The sequence below is a fragment of the Mesoplodon densirostris genome, chromosome 19 (assembly GCF_025265405.1).
Source record: "Mesoplodon densirostris isolate mMesDen1 chromosome 19, mMesDen1 primary haplotype, whole genome shotgun sequence".
NCBI classification, from domain to species: Eukaryota; Metazoa; Chordata; class Mammalia; order Artiodactyla; family Ziphiidae; genus Mesoplodon; species Mesoplodon densirostris.
The window spans coordinates 12,263,981-12,287,569 of NC_082679.1; the positions used below are offsets into that span (position 1 = coordinate 12,263,981).

The 23,589-nt window shown below is 46.4% G+C and overlaps 1 protein-coding gene across 1 annotated transcript; it reads right to left on the bottom strand.

Moving 5' to 3' along the window:
• Positions 1–373: 373 nt before the first annotated feature.
• On the bottom strand, positions 374–17,082 carry LOC132479808 (carcinoembryonic antigen-related cell adhesion molecule 7-like). The gene is made up of 8 exons (XM_060083409.1): positions 17,019–17,082; positions 15,728–16,087; positions 12,280–12,555; positions 11,129–11,407; positions 3,238–3,367; positions 2,463–2,515; positions 1,745–1,776; positions 374–487 (listed from the first exon to the last, which is right to left on the bottom strand). Exons 1-8 carry the CDS (start codon positions 17,080–17,082, stop codon positions 374–376), a joined length of 1,308 nt encoding a protein of 435 aa, XP_059939392.1.
• Positions 17,083–23,589: the final 6,507 nt, after the last annotated feature.

Consider the following 23,589-nt stretch of genomic DNA (forward strand, 5'->3'; position numbering starts at 1 on the left):
GGCAAATTCAAGTTAAACTCCCAATATGAAAGGGCTGGGGTGGGAAGGAATGAGTGTTCTGAATAGGCAAGTTTAAAACCAGTTTAGGTCAGGAAATGGGGAGGCGTGGAGGTTCTGGCAACTCTCTCCCAAGGTCTGCTTTGCCAAAGTTCAATGACAAGGAAGGTTGGGTTTCCTACAGACCTCCTCCTGGATGTACCTTTTCATCTACTGACACTGAAGGAAGGGACTGTGACCAGGCAGCCTGGAGGAGCCTCATTAGGGATGAAAGGTGGGGAAAGACACTATTCCCATTTTTCCCAGAGGGCAAAGGGATCTCCTAGGGATGGGGATGAGAAGCTTGGAATAAGTGCAGTGAGCAGGACTGGTCGCATTACTTATTTTTCACTTCTGAATAAACTGTTTCTGTGGCTGATGGGGAGGCTGAAGTTGGTTTCTTTGATTCCCAGGCATTGAAGTTCAGGGCAGAATATGCAACTTCGTCAATCTGAAAGGAATGAACAGCAGTCAATTAAATCAGTGTCATGGGCCAGGCCCTCACCTTGTCCAGTGTGATTCAGCACCACACGCTTTCACTTTGTTTCACTTTGAAACTTTTAGTTCAGAGAAGTACTTTTATTACCCATTTTCTCTGCCTACTAACATCCTGTTGAATGTTCATTAGAAGAGATAGATTATGGAATGCTACAATGGAATATGATGATACAACAATGAGAATAAATAAACGACAAAGGCACACAACAATATGAATGAATCTCATAAAACAATTTTGAATCAAAGAAGCCAGACATGGGGGCTTCCCTGGTGGCGCAGTGGTTGAGAGTCCGCCTGCCGATGCAGGGGACACGGGTTCGTGCCCCGGTCCGGGAGGATCCCACATGCCGCGGAGCGGCTGGGCCCGTGAGCCATGGCCGCTGAGCCTGCGCATCCGGAGCCTGTGCCTCGCAATGGGAGAGGCCACAACAGTGAGAGGCCCGCGTACCGCAAAAAAAAAAAAAAAAAAAAAGAAGCCAGACACATGTATACACCGTATTTTTCATTTATATAAGTGCATAATCAGGTAAAACGAACCTAATGCACTGGAAATAAGGACAGTCATTACTCTTTGGAGGGAAGTAACTGGAGCGTTTTGTGTGTGTGTTTGTTGCGGGGGTTGATTTTTTTTTTAATGATTTGGGTGCTGTTTACATAGGTATGTACAACTCGTAGAAACTTAAACATTGTTAAAATATACTGACGATTGAAGCATTTTTCAATATATATGTATATTCTATTGAAGGTTAAGATGAGAAAAATTCAGTACAATTATCAGAAACTAAAGGAACTAAGACCTCAGATCTATTAGATTGGAAATTATCATTTGATAGGAAGAGCAGGGTCAGGTTGGAGGCAGAAGAGGGAGAATGATCTAGTGCCTTCCTTGAGCTGGGCATTGTGTCAGGTGCTTTACCTTTGTTAGGTCATTTAATTCCTTGAACTTCTCTTTGAAGGAGGCAGCATGTCCATTTTACACATGAAAAAGCCAGGGATCAAAGAGGTTAGGTTACCAGCCCAAGGTCCCAGCCAGGATTCAAGTTCACATCTTGCAATGAGGTAGACTGGTGGGGGTAATACTTCTTTGTCTGTTGCTGAAGTGAGGAACTTTGACCCAAACTTGATCTCACTTTTGTATCTTCAAGAATAACCCATTCTACACAGAGATATTTCCATGAGAAAAGGAGCCAGTGAAACTGGCTGTGCTTACCTTGTTAGGTGGATTGTCAGAGTGGCCCTGACCTAGGGAAACAAAGGAGAGTTATCAACCCATGAAAATGCAGAGCTGACTTATTGCCTCCGAACGTGGTGTTCCTAAGCTGTTGTGCTTCTAGCTGAAGGAGGTGGCAGGTGGTGAGAGGGTGGGGTGGGGAGGTGGCCCATGATTAAGACTTAAGGAATTCGCTTCCCTCAGTCTGCAGTCCAGACCCCAGGGCATTAGACCAAGGAGGGGTGGGGAGAGGCCTCAGTGCACTTCTGAAGATTTCTTCTAGTTCACAAGGCATGAGTTTTGCCCAGGTGTGTGTCTCAGCAGCAGGCTCCAGCGGCAAGGAGGGGCATTGAGGCCCACAGTACCCAGAGCACCAAAGGCAGGGAAAGTCTCACCAAAGGAGATGTCCGCATCCGTGATAGAGGCAGGAGGGGGAAGGAGGTAGGATGAGGAAAAGGCTCCTGGAAACGTGTCCATCTCATGGCCTGCTTGGCTTGCCTGGCCTAGGAGGGGCGAGTGTCTCTCCCCCAGCTGTGTCTCAGGGGAATCTTTTGCAGCAGGAAGGGTGTGAGGACCTATGCCAGTTTAAGAATGGGAAACTGAGATCCCCTCTAATAATTCAGAACGTAGGGATTCCCTTGGAAATCCGGGATTCCCTGGTAGGGCAGGGTATATAGTAGAACATACAAGCTCTCACTAGGGGAGCAGGTTTACTTACTCTGGTTGTGGTCTGAGGATTTGTGCTCTGTGAGATCGCGCTGGTCACTTGCCCTAAATAAATATCAGACACTGTGACTGCTATTCCCAGGCACAGGATCTTTGCTCCTTGAATTAGGAAGGACACTGTCAGCATGATTCCTTGGGGCTCCTCAATGTTCATTTATACCTTGGTTGGTCCTCTTTCCTCTGAGGACCTCCTTCAATCTACCTATCATCCCTTCTAGTGTTTACTCCTCTCCTGCTTACTGGCTGTTCACATTTAGGGCCATTCATGCCAACTGCTTCTGAGCTTATTTCTACCCTGACACCTTTCCCCTTTTGTAGGTCGATGCTGTTTTTTTGTCACTTTATTTATTGCCCAGGAGGCCTTTGGTTGTTTCTGCTTTTCTTAGGTTCTCTTCCTGTCCTGTCCCTCCCTCCTCCTGCTACTCTTGTCGACAGAGCACAGGACTCCCTTCCTCCTGCTTCTTTCATTTCCTCATTAGTTTTCCTTCTTGGACCTTGGCTTCCCTGACTGGGGACCAAGGAACATAATTGGTTCTGCCCCCTCTAAACCAGATGGGGTTGGGAAAAACTATGTCCAAGAGAGAGGAGGGCACAGGAAGCATGAAGACCAGGGAAGAAGAGACCCACAGGAATTAATGCCAAGAAGCAGGGCTTTAAGAAGAATGAGGAGCAGATCCAGGTCCAGAGACAGAGATGAAGTCTCCTTCCCTCTCCCGAGCATGGCAGTTAGCCTCAGAGAAAGCAAAACAAGAGGAAAGACACCATACTCTCCAGTTTTTCTGATGTACAGAAAATACACCAAGGCTGCTATCAGAGCTACCCCAGCCAGGACTCCAATCACGATGCCAGCGACAGTACCACCTGAGAGGCCAGAAGAACTTCCTTGTGTTGAAACATCTGTCACGGAAAGAAAAACGAAGAGTCAAGGTAGGTGACATTATTTTACAGTGGGGGGTGCTCTGGGAAATAACTCTCAATATGAAATAGTCTCGACTTGTTCCTTCAAGGAATAAAATGTCTGTGGAAGGTTGCTGTGAGGTGACTAGCCGACTATATTTTTGTAATTTTTTTCTCTCCGACTGTATTTCTAGGTTGGTGGTCAGACATGCCTCAATTCCAGTGTGGCCTTTCTGCACTCAGATATTTTTGAAGGCTTTGGACATGGAAGAAACGCTAATGGTTATTTTTCTATGTTATAGCTTCCCATCTTTTCATGATTACATCTTTCTCTGGGTGTGGCCCAGGTGTAGCCGCCATGAATATGTGCCTGTTAGGTGTCTTGGTGGGGATTTATTGATGGAAGGCCCTCTGAATTCACTGCCCCCCTGCACAGAGACCACCCTTCACACAGGTTCCCAGCAGGAATATGAAATCAATCCCAGTTCTGCGAGAAATGATTTTTTTGTGATGGGTGACTTTAGTTCAAGGACTCCTCATCAGATTTGCAGACACTCTCTTAGAACTGCACTGCAGCCTAAAACTTCCTCCTTTCCTTTCTCCTTCCCAGGGATACAATATGCATCATGGTCTGAGGACCCTCCCAGGCTCCTCCCACTCCTGCCCCGCTTTCCTTCACAGGCATTTTTCCCAATGAATATCTTGTATGTCTAATCCCATCTGGGCTGCATCTCACGGGATGAAAACTAACATACTAGACGTGAAACTTTGCACTCAACTCCTTTTTTTCTCTCTTCCATATTTACTCAGTAACATGTTCCTATGGGTCTTTTATGTTATGCCTTCCTTCCCCAAATATATAATACCTTTTGCCCTTTGTTCTTTCTTTTTTTTTTTTTTTTCTTTTTGCGGTATGTGGGCCTCTCACTGTTGTGGCCTCTCCCGTTGCGGAGCACAGGCTCCAGATGCGCAGGCCCAGCGGCCATGGCTCACGGGCCCAGCCGCTCCGCGGCATATGGGATCCTCCCAGACCGGGGCACGAACCCGTATCCCCTGCATCGGCAGGCGGACTCTTAACCACTGCACCACCAGGGAGGCCCTGCCCTTTGTTCTTTTTTCTTTTTCTTTTTTTTTTTTTTGCGGTACGCGGGCCTCTCACTGTTGTGGCCTCTCCCGCTGCGGAGCACAGGCTCAGCGGCCGTGGCTCACAGGCCTAGCCGCTCCATGGCATGTGGGATCCTCCTGGACCGGGGCATGAACCCGTGTCCCCTGCATCGGCAGGCGGACTCTCAACCACTGCGCCACCAGGGAAGCCCTCTTTGTTCTTTTTTATTTCAGTTTTCCTCACCATTCAACTCAAAACTGAAAATTAATACTAATGTTAGCTATTGTTATGATGTACTTACTAGGTGCCAGATTCTGTGCTACATATAATATTTCCCATATATCTCATTTAATTCATATAATAACCCTGTCAGATAGACATTATTTCCATTTTACAGATGGAAAATCTGAGGCTTCCAGTAGTGAAAAACCCAAAGTCATATGGCTAATAAGAGATGGATCTAGAGTTAGGTAGTCCTTGAATTGGAGTTCCCGATTTCACATAGCCTAATGATAATAATAGTAATTATAGCAGCTAACATTTTTGGAAAAATTTTCCTTTGTGTGTATTTTGCTGTGGGTTTAATTGAATATTACATTAAATCTGAAACAAAACCATGAAGCAGGTACTTTTATTGCAATTTTCAGTTGAGGAATCTGAGGCTCAGAGAAGTCAAGAATCCTGTGCAAGGGCTTCCCTGGTGGCGCAGTGGTTGAGAGTCCGCCTGCCGATGCAGGGGACACGGGTTCGTGCCCCGGTCCGGGAGGGTCCCACATGCCACGGAGCGGCTGGGCCCGTGAGCCATGGCCGCTGAGCCTGCGCGTCCGGAGCCTGTGCTCCACAACGGGAGAGGCCACAACAGTGGGGCACCCGCATACCGCAAAAAAAAAAAAAAAAAAGGAAAAAAAAAAGAATCCTGTGCAAGAATTTATCATTGTAAATGCTTACATTAAAAAAGTAGATCTCAAATCAGCAACCTAAATTTACAACTTAAGGGACACGAAAAACGAAACAATGAAAAAAAAACAAATGAACCAAAGCTAGCAGAATGAAGGACACAATAACAATTAGAATGGAGATAAATAAATTAGAGAATGGAAAAACAGTAGAGAGAATCAATAAAACCAATATTTGGTTCTTCAGAAATTTTAACAAAATTGACAAATCTTTAACTAGATTGACTAAGAAGATTCAAATTACTAAAATCAGAAATGAATGTGGGAACATTGCTACCAATTCTACAAAATATGAGTACTATGAATAATCATTTGGCAACAAATTGGATAACTTCTACAAAATGGACAAATTCCTAGAAACATGAAAGCTACAAGATGAAATCACAAAGAAATAAAGACTATGAATAGACATATAAAATAAGGATGTTAAATCAATAAAAAACACTTGACAAAAATCCACTAACCTTTCATGATGAAAACACTCAAACTAGGAAAAGAAGGAAACCACCTCAACATAATAAAGGACATATATAAAAAACCCACAGCTAACATCATCCTGAATGGTGAAAGACTGAAAGTTCTTCCTCTAAGGTCAGGAACAAGACAACAATGCCTGTTTTTCCACTTCTATTCAAAATAGTATTGGATGTATTAGCCAGAGCAATTAGGCAAGAAAAAGAAATAAAGGACATCCAAATTGGAAAAGAAGAGTAAAATTATCTCTGTTTGCAGATAACATGACCTTATATGTAGAAAACCATAAAGATCCCCCAGAAAACTGTTACAACTAATAAACAAATTCATCAAAGCTGGAGAATACTAAATCAACATGTAAAAATCAGTTGTTTCGGGACTTCCCTTGTGGCGCAGTGGTTAAGAATCCTTCTGCCAATGCAGGGGACATGGGTTCGATCCCTGTCTGGGAAGATCCCACATGCTGCAGAGCATCTAAGCCCATGCACCACAACTACTCATCCTGTGCTTTAGAGCCCGCAAGCCACAACTACTGTGCCTGCGTGCCACAGCTACTGAAGCCCACGCACATAAAGCCCGTGCACCACAATGAAGAGTAGCCCCTGCTCGCCGCAACTAGAGAAAGCCTGCGCACAGCAACGAAGACCCAATGCAGCCAAAAACAAAAATAAATAAATAAATACTATTAAAAAAATCAGTTGTTTCTATACACAAACAATGAAACATTCAAAAAGGAAATTAAGAAAATTTTATTTACAATACTATCAAAAATAATGAAATATTCAGGAATTAACCAGGGAGGTGAAAGATTTATACACTGAGAAACTATAAATAAACACTGCTGAAAGAAATTAAAGACATAAATAAATGGAAAGACATTCCATGTCCATGGATTGGAAGACTTAACATGGTTAAGATGACAGTACTACCCAAAGTGATCTAAGATTCATCGCAATCCTATCAAAATTCCCCAATGACTTTTTTTTTTTTTTTTGCTGAAATAGAAAATCAGCCCTAAAATTCATATAGCATTTCAGGAGACCCCTAAAAGCCAAAAAAATCTGGAAAAAGAAGAACAGAGTTGGAGGACTCGCATTTCCTGATTTCAAAATTTGTTACAAAGCTACAGTAATCAAAAGTGTGGTATTGGGCTTCCCTGGTGGCGCAGTGGTTGAGAGTCCGCCTGCCGATGCAGGGGACACGGGTTCGTGCCCTGATCCCGTAAGATCCCACATGCCGCGGAGCGGCTGGGCCCGCGAGCCATGGCCGCGGAGCCTGTGTGTCCGGAGCCTGTGCTCCGCAACGGGAGAGGCCACAGCAGTGAGAGGCCCGCGTACAGCAAAAAAAAAAAAAAAAAAAAAAAAAAAAGTGTGGTATTATGGGGCTTCCCTGGTGGTGCAGTGGTTGAGAGTCCACCTGCCGATGCAGGGGATGCGGGTTCGTGCCCCAGTCCGGGAAGATTCCACATGCCGTGGAGCGGCTGGGCCCGTGAGCCATGGCCGCTGAGCCTGCGCGTCCAGAGCCTGTGCTTCGCAACGGGAGAGGCCACAACAGTGAGAGGCCCGCGTACCGCAAAAAAAAAAAAAGTGTGGTATTAGAATAAAGACAGACATGCACAACAATGGAATAGTAAGCCCAGAAATAAACTTTCATATATATGGTCAGATGACATTGACAAGGGTGTTAAGATGATTATATGGGAGAGTCTTTTCAACATATGTAACTGGGAAAACCAGATATTTATACAACAGAGTGAAGTTGAACCCTTACCTAACACCATATACAAAAAAATTAACTCACAATGCATAAAAAAATCTAAATGAGAGCTAAAACTAGAAGAAAAACATAGGCTGAAATCTTCATGACACTGGATTTGGCAATGATTTATTGGATAGGAAACCAAAAGCACAGGCAAGGAATAGAAAAAAAAAACAGTAAATTGGACTTCATCAAATTTAAAAACTTTTATGCATCAAAGTGAAAAGACAACCCACAGAATGGGAGAACATATTTGCAAAACATATATATCTGTTAATGGATTAACATCCAGAATATGCAAAGAATTATTACAACTCAACAACCACAACCCAATATAAAAATGGGCAGAGGAGGGCTTCCCTGGCAGCACAGTGGTTAAGAATATGCCTGCCAATGCAGGGGACACGGGTTTGAGCCCTGGTCCAGGAAGATCCCACATGCCATGGAGCAACTAAGCCCATGCACCGCAACTACTGAGCCCACGAGCCTAGAGCTAGAGCCCATGCTCCGCAACAAGGGAAGCCACCGCAATGAGAAGCCCACGCGCTGCAACAAAGAGTAGCCCCCGCTCGCCGCAACTAGAGAAAGCCCGCATGCAGCAATGAAGACCCAAGACGGCCAAAAATAAATAAATTAAATAAATAAAAATTTTAAAAAATGGGCAGAGGAACTGAAGAGACATTTCTCCAAAGAAACAGTCTCTGCAATAAGTGGTGCTGGGAAAACTGGACAGCTACATGTAAAAGAATGAAATTAGAACACTCCCTAACACCATCCACAAAAATAAACTCAAAATTGATCAAAGACTTAAATGTAAGGCCGGGCATTATAAAACTCTTAGAGGAGAACATAGGCTGAACACTCTTTGACATAAATCGTAGCAATATTTCTTTTGATCCAGCTCCTAGAGTAATGAAAATAAAAACAAAAATTGACAAATGGGACCTAATTAAACTTAAAAACTTTTGCACAGCAAAGGAAACATAACAAAATGAAAAGACAACCCACAGAGTGGGAGAAAATATTCACAATCGAAGTGACCGACAAGGGATTAATCTCCAAAATATACAAACAGCTCATGCAGCTCTATGTCAAAAAAACAAGCAACCCACTCAAAAAATGGGCAGAAGATCGAAATAGACATTTCTCCACAGAAGACATACAGATGGGCAAAAAGCACATGAAAAGATGCTCAACATCACTAATTATCAGAGGAATGCAAATCAAAACCACAATGAGGTATCACCTTACACTGATCAGAATGGCCATCCATCATCAAAAAGTCTACAAACAGGGGCTTCCCTGGTGGTGTAGTGGTTACGAATCCTCCTGCCAACGCAGGGGACATGGGTTTGAGCCCTGGTCCGGGAAGATCCCACATGCCGTGGAGCAACTAAGGCCGTGTGTGCCACAGCTACTGAGCTGCGCTCTCGAGCCCATGAACCACAACTACTGAAGCCCGCATGCCTAGAGCCTGTGCTCTGCAACAAAAGAAGCCACCACAATGAGAAGCCCGCGCACTGCAATGAAGAGTAGCCCCCCCTCACCACAACTAGAGAAAGCCCGTGTGCAGCAACAAAGACCCAACTCAACCAAAAATAAAATAAATAAATAAAATAATAATTAAAAAGTCTACAAACAATAAATGCTGAATTGAGTGTGGAGAAAGGGAACCCTCCTACACTGTTGGTGGGAATGTAAATTGGTACAACCACTATGGAGAAGAGTATGGAGGTTCCTTAAAAAACAAAAATAGAACTACCATATGATCCAGCAATCCCTGACATATATTTGGAGAAAACCATAATTTGAAAAGATACATGCACCCCAATGTTCACTGCAGCACTATTTACAATAGCCAAGATATGAAAGCAACCTAAATGTCCATTGACAGAGGAATGGATAAAGAAGATGTTGTACATATATACACAATGGAATATTACTCAGCTGTAAAACAAGGAATGAAATAATGCCATTTTCACAAACATGGATGGACCTCAAGATTCTCATTCTAAGCGAAGTAAGTCAGACAGAGAAGGACAAATAAGATATGATATCACTCGTAAGTAGAATGTAATTTTAAAAAAATGATACAAGTGAACTTATTTACAAAACCGGAACAGACTCACAGATTTCGAAAACAAACTTATGGTTACCAAAAGGGAAACGTCCGGGGGGGGAGGGAAAAATTAGGAGCATGGGATTAACATATACCCACTACTATATATAAAATAGATAACCAACAAGGACCTACTGTATAGCACAGGTAACTCTACTCAATATTCTGTAATAACCTATATGGGTAAAGAATCTGAAAAAGAATGAATATATGAATATGTATAACTGAATTGCTTTGCTGTACACCTGAAACTGACACAACATTGTAAATCAACTATACTCCAATAAAATTTTTTTAAAAGATATACAATGGCCAATAAGCACATGAAAAGATGCTCAACATCACCAATAATTAGGGGAATGTAAATCAAAACCACAGTGAGATATCACTTCACACCCTTTAGAATGGCTGTTAAAAAAAAACAACAACAGAAAACAACAAGTGTTTGCAAGGATGTGGAAAAATTGGAACTTTTGTGCATTGCTGGTGGGAACGTAAATGATGCAACCACTGTGGAAAATGGTATGTCAGTTCATCAAACAGTTGAACAAAGAATTGCCATTTGACCCAGCAAATCCACTTCTGGGTGTGTGCTCAAAAGACTGAAAGCAGGGATTGAACAGATATTTGTACACCCATGTTCACAGTGGCGTATTCACAACAGCCGAAAGGTGGAAGCAATTTAAAAGACAATCAACTTATGAATGATAAACAAAATGTGGTATATACATACAAGGGAATATAATTCAGTCTTTAAAAGGAATGAAATTCAGATATATGCTATAACATGGATGGAACCTTGAAGACATAATGCTAAGTGAAATAAATCAGACCCAAAAGGATAATTATTATATGATTCCACTTATACAAAATAACTAGAATAGTCAAATTCATAGAGACAAAGAAAGTAGAATGGTGGTTGCCAGGGTTTGGGTTGGGGGACTGGGGAGTTATTGTTTAATGGGTACAGAGTTTTAGTATGGTAAGGTGAAAAAGTTCTAGATGGATAGTGGTAATGATTGCATGAGAATATGAATATACTTATTGCTACTGAGCTGCAGTCTTAAAAATGGCTAAAATCATATATCTTATGTATATTTTACCACATTAAAAATGGTAACAGAAAAAAAAAAAACAAGAAGAATCTTGTGAAAGTCACACTAAAATCCCAAACCCAGGATAAGAAACTTAAGTATATTTGATTTAGAGATTAAGCTCTTATCTATTTTGCTGTTTACTGTAACGGTCTCTTATTTGATATTCTGCCCCCGTGACCTCTATCCATTTTGCACACTGTTTGTAGAGTAATCCTCCAGGGAAGATGTAGCATGGGGCGAGTGGTCACTTACATTTCACATCCAGCCTGAGGGGGTCACTTTTGCTGGAATTGCCCAGGTTGGAGACCTCACACTGATAATCCCCGGCATCCTCCCTCCTGACGGGGTTGATGGTGAGGGTGTTGTTGTCTGGGGACAGCTTCATCCTGTCCGTGAGCAGTAGACTCTGGCCATTGAAAAACCAGCATATGGAGATCCCAGTGTCATTTGTGCGGCAGGTCAGGACCACGGTATTCTCATTTTCTGTGACTGTGGTGTTGCTGGCTTCGATGGAGGGCTGTGCCACTGGGTCTGTGGAGAGACAGGGGGTGACTGACTGAGAATAGGTCAGGGGTCTGGGGCCACGCTCTTTCCTCAGAGGTCTCAGCCACCCCCGGGGCCCGTGAGCTCTGTAAAGGTGATGCAGAGATTGGCCCTGACCCTGTGAACAAGGTCGTGGGTCTCTCTTTGGGTGACGATCCATAAGGAGAGGGCTGCAACTCCTCTCTGAAACCCAGATACCCCAGGATGACCCCTGACCAGTCTCCCTGGACAGCTCTGTAGTATCGGCACCAGGAACGTCTTCTCAGCCCATATGTCTAGCATCTTCAACATCAAGTGGGATTTTTCATTAACTTTCATTGACCTTTTTCCACAATTTTCTTTGACTTTAAACTAATTCAGGTCCCATTCCTTATATACACTTCCGAGTACACTGGGGAAGGCAGGCTTGCCAACTCTGTGCATCTCTGGGGCCAAGGGAACTTTCCATAAAGTAGGGGAGGCATCTACTTCCTGTTAAATAATTTCTTAGACTGGCCCAACACAGCCTCCTGGACTGTAGAAGGGTTAAGTATCCCTCTGAGCCAAGGACAGTCTTGTTTTTAAATTCCCCAACAATAACTACCCCTCATTTTCACTCATCCTGAGTCTGAGATATTAACCTTTTCTCCCATCAGAGGATGGTGACCCTGAGCCTCTCAAGACAGGAGCAGCTGTTGCCTCCCAGTCTTGGCTCAAGGCTGGGCCTGCCCAGATTTGCCTGGACAGGAAGTCATGGCCAGCCTGATATCCAGGGGTGAGGGTCCATGTACCTGGACCTGAGAGGGATGGGTGTGGTCTGGCCTCCGGCAGTGGAGATTCAGTCGGGCTGCCTGGGGCACATAGGAACAGAGGCTACTCACAGATGACATTCAGGGTGAATGGGTCACTGCAGCTGACACCCACTGGGTTCTGAGTTTCACACATATAGGGTCCTGTGTCATTCCTCGTGACATGGAATAAAGTGAGCGTCCTGTTGTCCTCAGACAGTTCCAGCCTGGTGCTGTTGGGGAGGCTCTGATTGTTGACCCACCATGTGTGGGAGGTGTCCTGAGTCTCAGGCCCACATGTTAACACTACAGTGTCCTGCTCCACAGGGTTGGAGTTGTTGCTGGTGATAACGGGGGTGGGCACCACCGCTGTGAAGACAACAGAGAGAACATTGCCCCTTTTATACCTTGATTCCTCCAATAGCAACTTCAATCAGAGTTGGCATTTCTCACCTTTGAGCCAAACTGAGTCCTTAAAGAATAAGGCAGGTCTTTGTATCACAAGACAAATGCATGAACATCTGAACTCAGAGAATATAACGCCACCTGCTCTATGTCTGAGAGAAAGCACAGACTTCCTCAAGTGTCTGTCATGTATCAAGGTTTGAGAGCAGTAACATAGGCCTGGAAATCAGAGACCCCTTGCTTCCTCATTTATTTATTTATTTATTTATTTATTTATTTATTTATTTATTTTTGCGATACGCGGGCCTCTTACTGTTGTGGCCTCTCCCGTTGCGGAGCACAGGCTCCAGACGCGCAGGCTCAGTGGCCATGGCTCACGGGCCCAGCCACTCCACGTCATGTGGGATCTTCCCGGACTGGGGCATGGACCCGCGTCCCCTGCATTGGCAGGCAGACTCTCAACCACTGCGCCACCAGGGAAGCCCCCTCATTTAGTTTTTTACTGACCAGGTGAGTACCTAACTGACCTTGGGGTGTTCACCTGGAACATGCAGGTCCTGAGACCCTTCAAGCTGCACAGACCTACGTTGCCTGGTGGAGATGTGTTTTCACTGAGTCCTCGATTTCCAAGGTTCCCTAGAGATAGGTAATGATGGGCCATCCCATAGTCCTTAAACCCCAAGAAGACTGGGCAGCATGGCCTGGAACTGGGTGTTTGAGCAGAAATAACACACGGGATGATCCAGAGCAAGCCTGGTGGTCAGTCCAGTATTCAGGCTGCGGGGCCATAAGGTGGGGCAGTTCTGCCCAGGTGCTAAAGGTGATTGACAAGAAAGTGACCCCATAAAGTCTAGGTGAGTCCAAGGAATGATTAGAAAAGAGTGAGGGGGAGGGACTTCCCTGGTGGTCCAGTGGGTAAGGCTCTGCGCTCCCAATGTAGGGGGCCCGGCGTCGATCCCTGGTCGGGGAACTAGATCCTGCATGTATGCCCCAACTAAGAGTTCGCATGCCATAACTAAGAAGCCCGCCTGCCACAACTAAAAGATCCTGCATGCCGCAACTAAGACCCAGCCAAAATAAATAAATATTTTAAAAAAAAAGTGAGGGGGACATGCTGGCTGGCTTTGGCAGCAGAACCAACGTCTCTGCCCTTAGTCTTGGACAGAATTGATCAGGGAGAGGTCTGAGTCTCTGTTTTTTTTTTGTGTGTGTGTGTGCTATGTGGGCCTCTCACTGTTGTGGCCTCTCCCGTTGCGGAGCACAGGCTCCAGACGCGCAGGCTCAACGGCCATGGCTCACGGGCCTAGCCGCTCCGCGGCATGTGGGATCCTCCCTGACCGGGACACGAACCCGTGCCCCCTGCATCGGCAGGCGGACTCTCAACCACTGTGCCACCAGGGAAGCCCTGAGTCTCTGTTTTATAAAGAGAGGAATCATTTAAATTAGTAGAAACGTTCTGTGTTATGTTAATAACTTTAGGAGAAGAGGTCCCTGTCACCAATTTCTGTGGACAGTCAGGCAAATGGGGAGGAGGCCCACCACTGGCATGTGGCATGTGGCATGTTTTCTTTTCTTTTCTTTCTACCTCAGCAAACACAGCTAGAGCTGGATCAAATTTGTCTGAGTTGGGCCAAGTCTAAGTGAAAGGACAGTGGCTTGGGCACCTCATCGTTGGGGAGCCCTATGATACAGGTGCCATCATGAGGACACACGGGCAATGAAATAGGCAGTAAAGCAGTCAGATGGCACAGGGTCTGTCAGCCCCACCCTGGGAAGGTCTCGGGAACCACTGAGAGGAACGGGAGGCTCACAGAAGGACGAGAATACCCTCTGAGCTGGGTATGCCCAAGCAGAAAGGATCTGAACCAACAGCTGGTTTCTGGGTCCAAAGATGCACAACAAGGCCCCCGGGATGGAGGAGAGGATGGGGCTCTTATCTTGGCATGACTCTGGCCAGTCATGGTCTGTGTGACTCTGATTCAGTGAGTGTAATCCCCTTTAACTCAGTTTCTTCTCATTAAAATAGAAAAAATGGGGCTTCCCTGGTTGTGCAGTGGTTGAGAGTCCGCCTGCCGATGCAGGGGACACGGGTTCGTGCCCCAGTCCGGGAAGATCCCACATGCCGCGGAGCGGCTGGGCCTGTAAGCCATGGCCGCTGAGCCTGTGCATGTGGAGCCTGTGCTCCGCAACGGGAGAGGCCACAGCAGTGAGAGGCCCACGTACTGCAAAAAAAAAAAAAAAGAAAAAAAGAAAAAATGGTAAATTGTCTCAGGATTGCCATGTTGCCTATGTATTAACCTTAAATCATTAATAATTAACTGCCCTGAAGCTGAGCATAGAGGAGCTGACCATAAAAACTGCATCTATTATTAGTTGCATCCACAGGAGAGGGCTCCCTGGGCTGTGCCCCAGTGGCCAAGGAGCTGCCAGGAGCATCTTCTCTCCTCTGTTCCTCCCTAAGGATGCTGACCTTCCTCTGGAGTCTCCTTAGTCCCCAGGTGGTTGGCTGATAACCTGGGGATCTAGCCTGTCTTGCTCTCCATGCTGAGTCTCAGGTGAAGGCCCAGACTCCACCCCTGCTCAAAGGTCTCTTGGGGCTGAGACCTGGCTGGTGACCAGCTCTGAAGCCTTGCGACTCAGGCAGCTGGGAAGTCATTGCTCCCAGTCAACCCCGTCCAGGAGGCTAAAACCCAACAGTGGCAAATGTTCTCCGGGGTCGCTGGAGGCGGGAGCTGAGGGGCTGGGCAGGGGCTTCCTGGGGCTGAGCTTCTCTGTGGGGGTCCCAGGGGGCCCTCAGGCCAGGCCCATACTGAGTCCTGCAGGGTCTTCCTCAGCATCCTGGGCCCAGGGAGGGGCCCAGGGGGTTGAACTGAGGCTGATCTTCCTCTGCTGTGTTACTCCCATCAGCCTGGTCCTTCTTTCTGCACAGAATGTCTTCAGGGTCCGGATTCTGTGAAAGAATTCTGATCCTTTAAAATTTATCTCCACCGTGTGTGTGTCCTGCACTAAATGTTCAAACCCCAACCTGGGATGTCATACAGAGAGGGATGGAGACACAGTCCAGGCCTGTCAGTCCTCTGCGTGTGAATAGAATTCACCCCACCCAACACCCAGAGGTCAGAGAGGAATCACTCACGGTATACGCGGAGTTGTCCAGCTAGTCTTTCAGTCTGTAAATCATTCTTTGTAATGAGCAGGGTGTAGTATCCTGTGTCGTTCTGGGTGACGTTCTGGAACAGCAGGGATCCATTGGGGTATATTGTCTCTCGACCGCTGTGTGCAGGCCCAATGGCACTTGCACTACTGTCTATTCTACATGATGCAATTAGTTGGTTGTTCTCTACACTTTCTCCTCTGTACCAGCCATAGCCTAGAAGGTCCCCTGTCACATTGTGGACAAGTAGAAGAACATCTGTGCCTTCTGCAGCATTGAAGGGCACCGATTCAATAGTGAGTTGCACAGTGGTGGGAAGGTTCCAGAAGGTTACGAGTGAGACTAGGAGGGAAGAGAGAGAAATTAATATTCTGACCTATGTGTTGGGATGGAAAAAAGGGGCCCTGGGTCCTGAGCAGGTCTCTTCATCCCTCAGCCTTGGTGTGTGTTTTTGTAGTGCATGTGTGTGTGTGTGTGTCTGTGTGTGTCTGTGTGTGCATGTGTGTTTGCTACTGGCTCAGTGTCAGCAGCATGACCCCCATTACTTCAGCCCCTCTGAGCTTGTTATTTCCTCTGTTTCCCCAGGTGTCTGCCTGGCTCACTCTCTTGCTGCCCTCACACGCTTGCTCACACTCAGGGGCCTGTTGGGAGCTGCCCTCCCTGACACCTGCTCCAAAGACCCTCCGTCTTCACTTTCTGACCTTTCCCTGCTCCGTTTCCTTCATGACACTTATCAGCACCTGACAGCACATTCTAGATCTCCTTGCTTGTCTGTCTTCCTCCCCATAGAGTGTGAGCTCTGGGATGGCAGGGACTTGTCTGATCCTGGTTGTAACCCAGGGCCTGGACCAGGCTCCAAATACCAGGTGAGGAAGGAATGAGTGTTCCCAGGGCCTCCACCGCCTGGTGTTTATTTGTCAGTTTCTAAGGGTGGTGGGTAAGGACAGTGTTTAGCTTCCTGGCTGCATTTTTTTCTGCATTGACACCCTGACATAAATTGTTATTGTCACCAGTTTTGAAAAATTACTGCTCAGTGATGAATAATTTGGAAAAGGTACAGTAATTGAGGATTCCCTGCCCCTCACCAATTCCAGTTCATTGAGGTTTCCTGTTGCGCAGTCCCTCCCCCCACCCTCCCCTGCTCCCATGTCCTCGCCCCTCAGGTCCAAGCAGAAGCCCTCTGTCCCCTCTCAGAGCCCTGTCTCCCCCAGAGACCTCAGCCAGTCTCTGTTCTCCCACCTCTGCCCGCACCCTGAAAATTGTCCCCTCTCACCTGCCAGCAGGAGTCCATTCCAGGGGATGCACCCTCTGCGGGCATGGGCTAAGGGGGGCTCCATGGTGTCTGCTTTCTTCTGTGTCCCTCGCTCTGTGAGAAGAGCTTCAGCTCCTGAAACGCTCACAAGCACTGCTGTCTGATGTGTGAGCTCCGCTGTCCTTCCTCCCTCTGTGCTGGGCCTCTTCCCGGGGCAGGAGCACTTCGCTGGGTCACATGGGCCGGGGGCGGGGTCTCTGCCCAGGACCCTCCCTCTCCCTCCCCTCTCTTTCCTGCCTGCCTTCTCTCTTCTTCCCTCTTCCCTTTCTGTTTACAATTCATTTCCCTGCGAACCGCTGCTCTTTCTGCCTTTTTCAGCTTGACTTCTCAGTCTAGAAACACACACACACACACACACACACACACAATTTGCCATTGGTTGGGGGGAGCACAACCCTGGGGCTCAGTGTCCTGGGCATTCCCCACAGTTCGCAGTTGGGGTGCACAGTCAGCCTCTCCCCCACAGCCTCCCCTTCCCCTTCTGGGTTTTCCCTTTAGAGCAGGAGCCCTGCGGCTACATCACGAACCCTTGTCACAGGAATGTCACCCACGCTGTGCATTGGAATCACTGTGGAACTTTATAAAGACTGTGAATGCACAGATGACACCTTAGAAATGCTGTTTCGGCAGCTGCCCAGGTCACATGTATGCCCAGCCAGGCTGAGACCCCATAATGTGGGCTGAGGTAGACTCTTCCCCTCTCGTGTGCACACAGAGGGTCTGCAGATCCTGTTAAAGCACAGGGTCTGCCTCCGCAGGTGTGGGGTGGACCCGAGAGTCTGCATCTAACTAGCTGTCAGGTGATACTGATCATACTGGGCTGTGGAGCACAGTTTCAGTAGCAAGGTCTGTCAGCACCACACAGACACCTAGAGGTCCCCAAACCAGGATAGTATTTCCCTCTGTGACACGGAGGGTCTTTCCAATGTTCTCAAATGCTCTGAGAAGGTTTCATTCTGTTCCTGCCAGAAGGCTCCAGGAAAGGACTGAGGGGCTGGAAAGGGTGTAAAGTGAGTAATGCCTGGTGAGAGGGATGCTCCTTCTCTCTCCATGGGGGTCTAGCTGGGCCACAGCCTCCTGGGACACACACTGATGACCTGAAGGAATAGTAGTTCCTAAAGGTGTGAAGTGGGCTAACTCCTGGCTGGATGGAGGAGCTGTCCATTGTGGGGAGCTTGGAGAGCGCGAGGAGAGCTATGGACTAAGGTGACACTGGTGAGGGTCCGATTCTGCTGGGCTGAGGGAGGTCTGTAGCCCTTGGGGAGGCTCTAGCCTATGGAGTAACTCTGCCGCCCTCTGGTGGACAAGGAGGGAAGTGCAGCAGTTACCATGCCATGCTGCTCTGCATGTTTATTCAACACCATGAACTTTTTACATGGGTTACATATCATGTTAATGCTGCATCATGTTCCAGCTCTGTGAGTCACAGTCTCTGTTGCTCCAAGAACTCCAGCCTATACATTCCTGGAAATCTGAGCTTGGTGACATCTCATTCCTTAATGAGATGTCACCAAGCTCAGATTTCCAGGAATGTATATGAGTTTGTGTCTGTCTCCAGTAAGTTATACTGTGTGCATCCCTGGGAGACAGTAGTGAATGTGGCTGGAGCACTAGGAGATGGGTCTGTGGGAAGAAGAGGCAGGAGCAGGGAACCAGGCACGTCAGGAGGGGAAGGTCTGTGTCAGGGGAGCACAGGGGGAAAGGATGGACAGTCAACTTCCCCTCTCACTCCGGGGGCCTGGGTCGGGTGAGAAGGGAGCTGGTTCCCTCTTGTTCATCAAGAGCTGAGCCTCACGTGTGCCCTGTGCCCATGGCTGAACTCTCAAGTGTTAAGTCCACTTTTCTCCAGGGTTGTCGTTGGTGCTCTCTGTACACATAGGCTATGAATGGAGAGGCCCCTGGTCTTGAGGTGGCTTCACACACCCAGTCCCACCCAGGGCCTCGGGGCAGCTCCTGCAGCACCCGTGGTCCTCTGCTTCTCCCTCCCCCCATTCCTGGGGTTTCTTTCCTGTACCACCTTCTCCCGGGGCCTCTGTGGACAGCCTCAGCCAGTGACCTCACCTGCTTCCGTTCTAGGCAGCTACCCCTGTGATCTCTGCCCCCTCACAATCTCTGGGCCTCACTAGTCTCTCTCATTTTTTCTGACCCCTGATCCCTGTGAGGAAAGGGGGTTGAAGCTGAGATTGGCATACTCTCCAGGTTCTACACTTTTGGGGCAGCTTGAAAGCTAGGAACCCTGATGTGTCAGTGGAATCATTTTTGTGTCTCCCGGTGGAAGCATTCCTCCCTTTGGAACTAAGACCTCTAGGCCAGCAGAGCATAAAGTCACGGGAACAGGAAGTGTACATTTTGATAGTGGATCATGAGAGGTAAGTGAGTGGTATCGCTTCCATTTTCCACCTCTTGATTCCCGGACCTGAGAATCCCGGCTATGGGAGAAAGAGCACCACATAGTGGACTCTGATTCTGAGCATATCCATCCTCCTGGAATACCTTCCCCTGGCCCTGCAAGGTCTTGCCACCTAGCTGGTGCTGAAATTGAGTTTCCGAAAGACCACCCTACTCTTCTGTGAAGCCAGTTGTTTCAGGATGGTAAGACTAGTGAATTGCATGAGCGTGGGCCCACTGCTGCCTTTCATTTGCTATAATCAGAAGCAATGCTGTGTGGAGAACCATGCTGGAGGATAAGGCATTCTGTGAGCCCATGAATGGTAGTTTTGGCAGAAGCTTTTGCTTGCAGGGAAGGCAAATCTGTATCCAGAGTAACTGCCTATTCCAGTAAGAACAAAATGCCGTCCTTTCATAACAGAGGTGCTTCACTAGGATCAACCTGCCACCAGGTAGCTGGCTGATCACCCTGGGGAATGGTGCCCTATCAGAGGCCCAGCTGGTCTCTGAGCTGACGGACTGGGCCCTCAGCGGTGGCTTGTAGCCAGGTTGGCCTTGGTGACTGGAAGTCTGTGTTGCTGAGCCCATGTATAACCTCCATCCCTGCCGCCATGGCCACTTTGTTCGTAAGCCCACCAGGTGAAGGCAGGGGTGGCTGGGGAAAGAGGCTGACTGGTGTCCACAGAATGGGTCATTCTATCCACTTGAGTATTTAAATCTTCTTCTGCCGAAGTGAATGGTGAGTATTCAGAGAGGTTTATCCACATATTTCTTCCCCAGACCTCCTTGTCACCAATTTTCCAATCATGTTCTTACCAAATCCCTGACCATCCAGCCAAACCATTGGCCATAGCCCATGAATCAGTATATAATCACACGTCTGGCCATTTCTCCTTCCGAGCAAAATGAACAATCAGGTGCACTTCCTGAAGTTCTGCCCACCGAGACAATTTCCCTTCACTCTGACCTTTAGGGAAGTTTCAGAAAGGGGCTACAGTGCTGCCGTTGTCCCCTTTCACGTGGTGCCTGCATATCAAGCAGAACTATCTGTAAACTAGGCCTAGAGTAGTTGCTACTTCTTGCTCTCTTAGTCCAATCAGCATAAAGTCATCAAGGACCAGAGTGATGTCTTGTGAGAGGAGAAGGCTATCATGATCCCCGTGGACTAAATTATGACTCAGGGCTGGAGAGGTGATAAACCCCTGAGATAGGACAAGTGTATAATAATCCACTGTGCCTTCCCCTTGACCCATCTGTCTTCTGTACAGGCCAAATGGAGTTGAAAGAGGATATGGTGGAAATCACCTCCTCATGATTCTGGTCACCAGTTCCACTGTGTGGGCTTTTTCCTCACAAGATTGCCAACCCTTCCCCTCCCCCTTCAGATACCAATCACAAGTCCAGGTTGTCACCTGCGCTTCTGACAGAGAGGCTACAGATGGGAGTGTCCAACAGCCCTCTCCTTGGGTTTGATTAATTTGCTAGAGCGGCTCACAGAACTCAGAAAAACATTCTACTTACCAGATTATGGGATTATTATTAAAAGATGTAATTCAGGAACAGCCAGATGGAAGAGATGCATAGGACAAAGTATGGGGGAAAAGGCACAGAGCTTCCATGCTCTCTGAGTGTTCCACTCTCCCCAAATCTCCATGTGTTCACCAGTCTGGAAGCTCTCTGAACCCTGTCCTTTTTTTAGTGAGTGCTTTATTTTTAAAAAATTTAAATTATTTTAAATTGAGGTATAATTTGACATATATGACTTTCAAGTGTACAACGTAATGATTCAATATTTGTATATACTGTAAAATGATCACCATAAGAGGTCTAGTTAACATCTGTCACCATGCATAGTTATAGAATCTTATTCCTGTGATGAGAACTTTTAAGATCTACTCTCTTAGCAACTTTCAAATATGCAATACAGTATTACTAACTATAGTCACCATGCTGTCCATTACATCCCCATGGTTTATTTATTTTAAACCGGAATATATACTTTTTGACTCCATTCACCCATTTCACACACACCCCACTCCTCATCTCTGGCAACCACCAATCTGTTCTCTGTTTTTGAGCTTGAGGTTTTTTGATTTGTTTTAAATTCCACAGATAAGTGAGATTATACAGTATTCGTCTTTCTCTGACATTTCACTTAACATTATGTTAAGTGAACCTCCTCAAGGTCCATACATGTTTGTAGAAAATGACAAGATTTCATGTTTTTAATGGCTGAATAATATTCCATTATATATATGTACACTACATTATCTTCATCCATTCACCCGTCGATGGACACTTAGGTTCGTTTCATATCTTGACTAATGTAAATAATGATGCAGTGAACATGAGGGTTCATAAATCTTTTCAACTTAGTGTTTTCATTTTCTTCAGATAAATTCCCAGAAGTGGAATTGCTAGGTCATATGGTAGTTCTATTTTTAACTTTTTGAGCAACCTCCATACTGTCTTCCCTAGTGGCTGCACCAATTTACGTTCCCGCCAACAGTGCACAAGGGTTTCCTTTTCTCCACACCCTCACCAACACTTGTTATTTCTTGTCTTTTGGATAATAGCCATTCTAACAGGTGTGAGGTAATATCTCATGTGGTTTTGATCTGCATTTCCCTGATGATTAGTGGTGTTGAGCACCGTTTCCTGCGCCTGTTTGTTGGCCATCTGTACGTCTTCTTTGGAAAAATGCTTACTCAGATCCTCTGCCCATTTTTTAATCAGATCGTTTGGTTTTGTGCTATTGAGTTGTATCAGTTCTTTATACATTGGGGGTATTTACCCCTTATCAGATATATGATCTGCAAATATTATCTCCCATTCAGTAGGTTGCCTTTTCATTTTGTTGATGGTTTGTTTCCTATACTGCACAGAAGCCTTTTAGTTTGATGTAGTCCTACTTGCTGATTTTTGCTTTTGTTGCCTTTGCTTGTGGTGTCAAATCCAAAAAATCATCACCAAGAGCAATGTCAAGGAACTTACTGCCTATGTTTATCTTCTAGGATTTTTATGGTTTCAGGTCTTACATTCAAGTCTTTAATCCATTCTGAGTTAATTTTTCTTTATGGTGTAAGATAGTCATCCAATTTTACTCTTTTGCATGTGGCTGTCCAGCGGCAGGATGGGACTGAAAGTTCCAACCCTCTAATCACTCCTTTGGGTCCACTAGGCACCAGCCCTCATCTTTAGATGCAGTCCAGTAGAGACCTCATTAACATAACAAAAGACACCTTCGTAGCTCTAAGCACTTAGGAAATTCCAAGGGTTTTAAGGAGCTCTGTGTCAGAAATGGGGATGAAGACCAAATGTATGCTTCTTATTATAAACCACAATATCACACCTCCCCTGCATTCTTCAATTCCTTGATGGCATTAATCTCTGCAGTCCCTCCAGGACTGTGGCATTGCTTTTGATTTATTTTCCTAGGTCGAGGCAGTTCTAGTGGCTTCCATTTGGCCTATCCGCCCCAAATAGCCCTCACTCCACAGCTCAGGGAACCAGTGTGGGGATTCTGCCAGTTGCTGAATATATCTACTCCAAGTATGCATTTCAAAACTGGGGAAATAACCACAGGATGAGTTCAGGGACCCAGTGGGCCCTTGTGAGATGGACTGGAGCTAAAACTCCATTGCTTGTCTGATTTCCATACGGTCCTACTCTGACTGGTGGGCTACCGTGATATTTTGGGTCACCTGCAATTAGCGTCAGTTCACAGCCTGTGTCCATCAATCCCCCCAAAAGTCTGATTATGTCTTTTTCCCTGATGTATAGTCACTCTGGTAAAAGGTCAAAGGTCACTTTGGGGAGGAAGTCTTGGAGAAATATTAACAGTAAAACAAAACAAAACAAAAAAAACAGGGCTTCCCTGGTGGCGCAGTGGTTGAGAGTCCTCCTGCCGATGCAGGGGACACGGGTTCGTGCCCCGGTCCGGGGAGATCCCACATGCTGTGGAGCGGCTGGTCCCGTGAGCCATGACCGCTGAGCCTGCGTGTCCAGAGCCTGTGCTCCGCAACGGGAGAGGCCACAACAGTGAGAGGTCCGCGTACCGCAAAAAAAAAAAAAAAAAACGAAACGAAACAAAAGAAATATTAACAGTAAAAATTTGGGTAGTATAGTGCAGTCCTTCCTCAAG

Coding starts and splice junctions, on each gene's coding strand:
- LOC132479808 (XM_060083409.1), bottom strand. CDS start 17,082: ATGGAGCCCCCCTTAGCCCATGCCCGCAGAGGGTGCATCCCCTGGAAT. Junction 12,556..15,727: donor TGGACAACTCCGCGTATACC/GTGAGTGATTCC, acceptor TTGTCTTCACAG/CGGTGGTGCCCACCCCCGTT. Junction 488..1,744: donor CTGACAATCCACCTAACAAG/GTAAGCACAGCC, acceptor CATTCCTTTCAG/ATTGACGAAGTTGCATATTC.